Source organism: Strongylocentrotus purpuratus, unplaced genomic scaffold, assembly GCF_000002235.5.
Source record: "Strongylocentrotus purpuratus isolate Spur 01 unplaced genomic scaffold, Spur_5.0 spur5_scaffold_16, whole genome shotgun sequence".
In the NCBI taxonomy this organism is placed as follows: Eukaryota; Metazoa; Echinodermata; class Echinoidea; order Camarodonta; family Strongylocentrotidae; genus Strongylocentrotus; species Strongylocentrotus purpuratus.
Window position 1 is genome coordinate 27,538,378 of NW_022145601.1, and position 9,352 is coordinate 27,547,729.

The 9,352-nt window shown below is 36.9% G+C and overlaps 1 protein-coding gene across 2 annotated transcripts in view; it reads left to right on the forward strand.

Moving 5' to 3' along the window:
* The window catches only part of LOC115918699 (protein dispatched homolog 3-like), a 31,746-nt gene extending 23,225 nt beyond the window's left edge, over nt 1-8,521 (forward strand). For both annotated transcript variants that reach the window (XM_030987202.1, XM_030987203.1), the window contains 6 exons: nt 404-624; nt 2,048-2,332; nt 3,695-3,860; nt 5,057-5,170; nt 6,264-6,430; nt 7,365-8,521. In XM_030987202.1, coding sequence (XP_030843062.1) covers nt 404-624; nt 2,048-2,332; nt 3,695-3,860; nt 5,057-5,170; nt 6,264-6,430; nt 7,365-7,733 — 1,322 coding nt within the window. In that variant the 3' untranslated portion in view covers nt 7,734-8,521. The remainder of the gene's footprint in view (nt 1-403; nt 625-2,047; nt 2,333-3,694; nt 3,861-5,056; nt 5,171-6,263; nt 6,431-7,364) is intronic.
* The last annotated feature ends 831 nt before the right edge of the window (nt 8,522-9,352 follow it).

A 9,352-nucleotide genomic window follows, 5' to 3' on the forward strand; every position in this document is an offset into this window, starting at 1 on the left:
GAACCAAATTCATGACCCCATACCAAAACTTTGTATTACCTTTAATTTGATACATAAGGGGTATCTAAATCACCTACAGCTCCAGTATAAAGTATACCTTGGAAAATATACCTTGAAAGTTGACTTAAAGTTAAAATACAAACCTTAAATATTTGCCCCTTTGCACCCATGAAGTGAATTATGTTCTATTTGAAAGGCTACATCAACACTTACAAAATTCACTGGGGTCAAATTTATTTTTCCTGGATTCCCAAACTTTATGATTTCAACATACAGCAATAAAAGAGAATTTCTGTAAATTCTATGAATCAATATTCACAATACAACCTCCATCGTCAGCATTGAAATCCTTCTTAAATGCTCTCAAACTAAATTACAATGTATCCACCATATTTTCACACAGGTCCACCAATCATCCCTCCAACTACCGAGCCTCATGGTAGGGGTGATGTTGACCCCTCCTCTCCAGGCAAAGGTTACGACCCCTGCGCCAACAACGTCAAGTGTGGCAATGCAGCTAGCAGGCCAGTGCTCGATGACACAGCTATGGTTTTTCTGGTGTTTGGAATCAAGGGTATCAACAAGACAAATGTTTCCACACACCATGTACTGAATGAAGACAAGGTTAGAAGTGTACAAATTAGTTGCATAGGTACAAGGGGTATTTCACCCCCCCCCCCTCTCCCCATCTAAAAGATAGAGAGACCTATGGTATTTCTGGTGTTTGTAATACATATCATATAGTGAATAAAGCAGGACTGATAATTACCCGATTTAAATCAGTTTCCCAATTTTTTTATTTTTTTCCTGATTTCTTCCCGGTGTTTTTTTCTTTTTTTTTTTCTTCCCGATTTTTTCCCTCATTTTCTCTTTTTTTCCCCAATTTCTTCCCAATTTTTTTACTCCAAAGGGGGGGGGGGGGGAGAATATGTTGTTAGATGCCATTCCCCCCCCCCCCCAAAAAAAAAACCTTTTTTTTTTACTCAAGGGGGGGGGGGGGGTGGTTGAGGGGATAACCCCCCCCCCCCTTTTTTTTTTAGAGCTCACTATACAGAGATGCCAACCAGTACAATTAAATTATATAAGAGTGAAATACGATATGATATCACCTCTTTAAATGCGCAACCCGCAACCCCAACAAAAACTTGCTTTTTAATTTCTCATTAAATTTTAATGTAAGAGCAAACATTTTACTTGACCATACTTTTAATACCAGTAAAACATTTTTCTGAAATTTTACTGGCCCAGGGCCCATTCTTCCAATATGTTTCCTCTGTTTCCAATATGTTCACTTTTGTGTACCGGTAACCATAAACCTAGTTACTGTATATCTACATCACCATGCAAGCCAAAACTTATAAGCAGCATCTATTCCTTAATTGTTGTTAATGATTATATATGTAATTGATTTGTAATGCTTTGTTGAAAAAAGAAATAAAATTGAATTGAATTGACTTGACATAAAAAAGGAAGAGCGTGTGAGAGAGAGAAAAAGCGAGAGACCCATGGTATTTCTGGTGTGATTGTAGTAGAGGAGACTAATGTTTCCACACCTTATGTACTAAATGAAGATAAAATGAGAAGTGATGATAATTAGTATCATAGCTACAGGAAGAAAGATGAGCCCCTTCCACTCTAAAGCTGTTTATTTGGTCAAATAAATCAAATTTACAATTCGTGTAGACATAGACAACGAATTAGTATTTATTCTGTCTCGATACAAAAATATATTATGTGCATTCTCAATTTATTTGCATGAAAGATATTTCTTACCCCAGTTAACATTTAAAGAGAAGAAAAAAATTCATAGTAATAGTTTACATGTGCTAATTTTGCCTTAACTTGATCGCAGCAAAACTACTGAACCAATTTTTTGTTGTTGATAGATATATGTATCATCATTTAGCTGTCAGAGCCTAGTAATCTACATGGATATATTATGGAATCGTAAGTTAAACCAAGTGCTTTCCCCTATGATCTGTTACAAACTGTACTTTAGTGTCATGAGATCATTTAGTACTCGAGCGTGATATCCTCTCATCCTCAGGGCACTGTCATTTATGACCTGGACTTCACGCCTCTCCGCTCTAAGACTGTGGGGGCGCTGTGTAAGATCTGCAAGCTCATCGGTAACAACCAAGACCTAGTCCGCAATGGCGGGGCGGAGTGCTTCCCGACCCAGTACTTAACCACACTTCGGATCTATGGGCTAAGGCTTCCTGACGAATGTAACGACATCCCACGACCTAAGCTCATCGCAGGTCAAAGGTCACATGCAAAAGTTCACATGATTGGTCAGGAGCTTGTCTGGTTCGCCATGGCTTTTGAGTCGGTGAGCATTCCTTTGTAACTTAGAATATTTCGCTGGCATAAATTTAATGAGTGGTACAGACTTGAAAAAAAATTGAATCACAATTAACTGACACTGAATGTTTCTGGTTTTTGTCTCGCCTGCATAGCAAAAGCGAGACATAGGTGCCACTTTTCCGGTGACGGCGGCGTCAACATCATTAATTTGTAATATAATTTTGAAAGTATAAGTTCTTATTCAATGAACTTAGTCTATAGGGTTATCAAGTATCACAAATCATATGACATAAATTCCAGGTCACAAAGTCAAGTTGAAAGGTCATTTTAGGTCAGTAGGGCTTTTTCATCTGCAGCACCTTGTCTTTGGAATAATTTACTATTTAATTTGAGAATCATAACTTCCTTAGAGACCTTTAAATCCAAGCTGAAATCATATCTTTTTTTACCAATACCTGTACTTGACACTCATCCGAACTTTCTCGTCCAAACTTTCTCATTCTTTCTATTTTTCCTGTGCGCCTTAGAATAGCATTGTCTAGATAGACGGCGCTATACAAATGCCTATTGTTATTATTATTATGTTTTCACAACTTAATATGAGAATTAATAAATCAATTTTTGTTACTTGTTCATCTTTTATGAAAGTTACCAATCTTGGTACAAATAATAGTAAATAATTCTTCTGATGATTCTTAGTCAATATTCACTTCAAAATGCTGATGATTTTCAGAGGATTTCCATTTTGGGGGGCCTGCTAATGTCCCAACCTCAATTGTTCATTATATTGAATTGCGTAATGCAGGTGAGACTGCTGAGAGCGTTTTTCTTGTTAGATTGTTTACTCTGTATTCATAGGTAACCTATGATAATAGATGTGCTTGACCAAGGGTTTTACGTTTTAACAACTATGGAACATTATAGAATATCATTTTAATTTAGATTTAAAGTCTTTGTTTGAAGGGAATGACATATATGTGAGAACTTCAAATTGTTATAAACAAATCATCTCTAATATGGAGAGGGATTTCATCTTTACAAACAAAGACTTTCACTCTCAAAAGCTTGATTGATAGAGTTCATGCTGGCTAATTATATATGTTTTACCTTTATATATATTTTACCTTGTATGATTATTTTAATGCCCTTATGTTATTGACGAGACCCATAACTTTGTGGAATTATTTTTTATGATGAATTTGCCATTTGTATTCATGTATGACAATTCCTTGTGCAGAAAATCTATGAAGGGAAATCAAGCTTCGAAGTCTACAATGATTATAGTACATCAGAGAATGCCTTGGCAAAAGCGAAGGCATGCAAAATGACATTACTAAAGTTTTATACATTTGGCAAATTTATGCATGTATTATTTTTCTTTGTGCAGAAAATCTTTGAGGGGAAGTCGAGCTTTGAAGCCTACAAGGATTATAATGCATGGGAAAAGGCCATAGTCAAAATGAAGGCAAACTTGACAGAGGAGGAGAGAGTTGGTTTAATGTCAGTTTTCCAAACATGTGATTACTGGGAACAAGTCTTCATGGAGATTATTGGTAAGGGATGAAGAGAAATGATGGATGAAAGGAGTGATGGAAGGAAGGAGGAAGGAGGGTATGGTAGAAATATATGAATAAACAGGGGCAAATATTCTTGAAAATGAAGGAAGGAATGAAGTGAAGTGCTTAGCTAAGGAAAAGGAGACAGGATTGAGAGAGGCTTTAATGATCATGGATCATCAAAAGTGATGAGGAAAGGAAATATAGAGAAAGGAGTTGATCTGAGGAGGGATGGAGAATTCAATAATAATTGGGGGGGGGGGGGGGGTGTTACACCCACAAATGTAATAACACTTTACCCACAAATGTAATAACACCCACAAATGTAATAACACTTTACCCACAAATGTAATAACCACTTTACCCACAAATGTAATAATGTAGTACAGCGGATAAGCTCCCAATATAATGAAAATTGTGCACTTTTTGAGAAAAGCATGAAACTTCTAGCATAGTTAGTTTAGACCATAAGATTTATATTCAGATGTGGAGGGAAGTCAGATTTGACCTCTGATGACCCTGAGAGGTCAAATCCAAAATGGCCGCCAGTCCGCATGGTCTATTATGGACAAACACGCTTAACTTTTAAACCAAATAGTCAAGAAAAACGTTTAAGGTGTTTTTTCCAACTAACTAGTTGGAAATGACACCTTAAACGTTTTGTCTGGACTTTGTCTTTTCTCAAAAAGTGCACAATTTTCTTGCTAAGCCGCTGCACTAATGACTTTACCCACAAATGTAATAAATTTGAAGGGAAATTCTGTCGAATTTGTTCAAAACTAAAACCCTGTAATAAAGCATAGGTATAGCGCGCAGTCTTTACACCAGACACGGTTATTTCAAAAATTTCAAAAATCTTCAAAACTAAGACCCCATAATCCTTTTCCTGTGGAATAACATGAGAATCGAGCATAGTCTTTCCTCCAGACCAGGTTATTCAAAAGTTTAAAAAAAAAAAAAAAAAAAAAAAAAAAAAATTTAAACTAAGACCCCACCATCTTCCAATGGGTAGGAGCTGTAGACATTTTGATTTTTTTGATTACTTGGAGATAAAGATTGAAGGGAGGTTTGCATTTAGGAAAGGAGGGAGTGGACTCCTTTTGCTCATTCATGTTTTTGTATGATTAAGGAAGTTGTCCTGATAGATTGTTTTCTCCTTCCTTCACATGTGTTTTATCTGTTTTTCCATGTAGGTGTTACCAGTGCTATATATGGAGTAGCATTCTCTCTCATTGTCTGTGTGATTGCTGTGGCTCTCTTCACTGCTCATATCACAATCTTACTCATAGCATTCTTAACAATTGCTGGTGAGTATTCACATTGTTGATCATGTATTTGCTCCAGCAACATTACTCTGGTGACAATAGCTCCAGGCTTTATTTTGTCTAATATCTAGTGTTATGGTTAGGGTTTGCAGTTGGAATTGAGGTTTGGTTTACTGTTGAACCTATTTTGAAGGTAAGCATTTGATTGTGTATGAAATTGACTGTAGAGCAATTGTCCATGAGGCACTTGCTGTACAGTTCTGGATGTCATGAGACTCTGAAAACGGCATTTGTCATAAAGGCTAATTTTGATGACCTAATATTTCGAAAGTTTGATGCTACTTTTGAGCTGTTGGCAAAAGTCACTGCTATTAAACAAAATGTTACACACATACTTGTATCTTCAGGCTAATATTGAATTGTGGCAAAATATAATTCGAACAGGTAAATTTTCATCAAAAATAATGGATGAAATGTTCAAATATTTGGCATGTATATACCGGTATATATATATTTGCTGGAAGACACCCTCAGTCACTGAGGTTCATACAATTAACAGAGCTGCCAACCAGTACAGTTTTATCATATTTTGTAGGATTTTTAGGAGTAAATACGACAGTACGCTTTATCCTCAATAAAATACAATTTTCCACAAAAACATAAAAATTGGTGTGTGTAGCTGCCATTTTCAATAGCAAATTGCCCATTCTCTCTTGTAAAGTATCCTACAAGCATTTCACATCAATAATTTGGGGATGTTCATTGGTACATTGAACACACCAGTCATGACAAAATCATGCATATTCAACCAATGGTCCATTCAAAAATTCTTCCTGTATGTTGGAACTTGCCCCCCCCCCCAACAATATCAAATAAAAAGCATGCTTGCGTTGAGAAAGTATTTTTCGATCAAAGATCAAAAATAGGATTTTTAGTTTATATTTAGGATTTTTTGGGGGAAAAAATAGAATTTTTGTTCAGTTTGGGTTGGCAGCTTTTCAGATTAAAATGCACACACAATTGTCTGTTGATTTTACCCACACCAATGACACTTAAATTTAGATATCTGGCCACGATCTAGATTATTTTGTAACTATCTCTCTTTTTTTGTTGAAATTCCCTTTCTTTCCTTCAGGTGTGATCTTGGTGGTTGTGAGCATGTTCTATCTGTTAGGATGGCAGATGGGTGCAGTAGAAGCTGTATCTCTCTCAATCCTCGTTGGTTCATCCATCGACTACTGCATCCATCTTGTGGAGGGTTATCGGGTTGCTGGTTGTCAGGTCAAGATGGATTCCGGAAAGGTTGGCTTTGTTACTATTATATTGTAGTAATATTGCCACTCAAAGGAAATAGAAATAAATGTTATAAAAAGTGCCACTGCAGACAAACTGGGGGCTTTTGAGATTTATTCTACAGGACATGAAACCTAATGGTTTCAAGGCAAGAAAGGTGGACACTGTTGACAGATGGCCCTTATCGAAAGGTGGTCACTAAAGACAGGTTTGACTTATCTTTTATTATGCCTCCATTACGAGGTAGCCGGAGCCATTATGTTTTGGGGTTGTCCGTCCATACGTCTGTACGTCCCGTTCTCGTGATCGCGTTATCTCAAAAACTGATTGATGGATTCCTGCCAAACTTAAGTCATGTATGTATCTTGCAGAGCTAAATGAACTAAGTAGATTTTGGGGTCACAAGGTCAAAGGTCACAGTGCTCATTATGTATGCAAAAATAGCTAGTGATTATCATTATCATTAAAACCGATTGACGGATTACTATCAAACTCCAGATATGTATGTATCTTGCTAAGCCAATGATCTGATTAGATTTTGGGGTTCATGAGGTCAAAGGTCATGGGGCTCATTGTGTATGCATAAATAACTTGTGAATGCATTCTCATTAGAACTGATTTTTAGGGTCATGAGGTCTAAGATCAAAGGATCTTACATGTATATGCATTATCATTAGAACGGATGGATGGATTACTATCAAACTCAGGACATGTATGTATCTTGCAGAGCCAATAGTTTGTAATCACAATATTCTGAGAGCGTCGTAATGGATTTCTATCAAACTTGAATTATAAAAAATTGCTTCTACTTTGGTTTGTAAAATCGCTCTGTGGCGGAGGCATAGAAGATCCACCTAGTTGTTTTCTACTGGTAATTTCTTTTCAAGTCTTATAAGATAATCAGATTACAAATGTATCTTCTTTTTTATTATTAATTTACTAGAGCGCAAGACAAATCCGTCAACAGCGGACCATCCACTCCATCAGCACCATCGGTGTTTCAATTTTGTCTAGCGCCCTCACCACCATCATCGCTGCCATCCCACTATGCTTCACAACCATCCAGCTCTTTGCCAAGTTCGGTCAAATCGTGGCCCTCAACACCCTTGTGTCCATCATATACACCCTGACGTCCTGCACGGCTTTTCTTGGCTGCTTTGCTCCAGCGCGCTACAAGTGGAATTTGCGCGGGTTGCTGCTGACGTTGGTTATTGTCGGACTGGTGCTTGGGGCAGGTGTGGTGGCGCTCTTCGTCATGCATCATCATGGCATCACGATACCTGGACCGTCAGGAGACACCCTATTTGGATGATGATGTCTTCGTACAATGTGGTATTCCTTTTGAACATTGTGCAACAAGTTTGTGTGATATAAATGCTTCCATCCTAAAAAGTTAAAGTTAGGCAAAACTAGGCTTTAAAATGTAGGCTACTCGAAATGAACAATTGAATTATTTTTTCAAACTATATACACGTATGGTTTGCAACAATGGAAATGGGTAATGAAAGGTAATAATGAATATTATGTATAGATGACAATGCTATGCTGCTAAAGAGGCTTTAAAGTGTCTTGTTTAGATATGGTATGGTAAACTGCTGCAAAAAACCCACATCAGTTATTTTTTAACGTAAAATGAATAGCATCTGCGTGCAAAAAGGGACTTGCATGCATGTATTCACTGAGCTCTGTGATATAAGATTCAAAAAGGGACTTGCATGCATGTATTCACTGAGCTCTGTGATATAAGATTCAAAAAGGGACTTGCATGCATGTATTCACTGAGCTCTGTGATATAAGATTCAAAAAGGGACTTGCATGCATGTATTCACTGAGCTCTGTGATATCAGATTCAGAAAGGGACTTGCGTGCATGTATTCACTGAGCTCTGTGATATCAGATTCAAAAAGGGACTTGCATGCATGTATTCACTGAGCTCTGTGATATCAGATTCAGAAAGGGACTTGCGTGCATGTATTCACTGAGCTCTGTGATATAAGATTCAGAAAGGGACTTGCATGCATGTATTCACTGAGCTCTGTGATATAAGATTCAAAAAGGGACTTGCATGCATGTATTCACTGAGCTCTGTGATATAAGATTCAGAAATGTGAAGCATATTAAATTTCACATCATTAAAAAACGATGTAGTTTTGCCGCATCATTTCTGAACAAAGCCTTAGATGTTCCTAAATTGAAATATCCTCTGTGGAACTATTATATAAGAGGTACATGTAGTGCTAATTATTAGAGGACGATGCTATGCTGCAAATTATGCTTTAACGTAAAGTTTGTAATGGCCATGCAGAGCAATAGAAGTTTGTGATAATGATGTTATTAATATACCATGTAATTTGGTTGCTGAATGAAATTATTCTGTGGAACTGTATTATTTAGACAGAGGACATGGTTTTGTTGGTTTAGTGATTCATCCCCCGGGCACACCACTAAACTGACTCCAGACTGACCATTAAGCAATAAAACCTTGAATGCATGTCCGGTATGTTGCCAGTGTTGTGGCCATCTCGTTTGTGTTACTGGGTATCATGGGTGCTCATTAAAGGTAATACAAAGTTCATGAATGTGGTTCAAATAAACATATTGGAAGCATATGCGTTCCTACAATATTCAGTGATCGTTGTCGCGGTTGAAATGGAGTCTAAAGATATGAAATTGTAAATAATGAACTCTCTATGTTGTATAGCTCCCTCTCAAGGTCAAGATATTAATTAAGCTATAAAACAATGTTTCTTGACTAAAATTGACCAATTAGCTATTCCTGTTTGGAAATTATATATCACAACTACATATTCTGTGATTTTTATGGTCACAGCTACCATTGTACGGCCGTAGGCGCTATTTGAAATTCATCAAAATTTACCGGGAGCATCGGTAAATTTTTATATTCATTTTTTTCTTGAAAGCAGAAGTGTT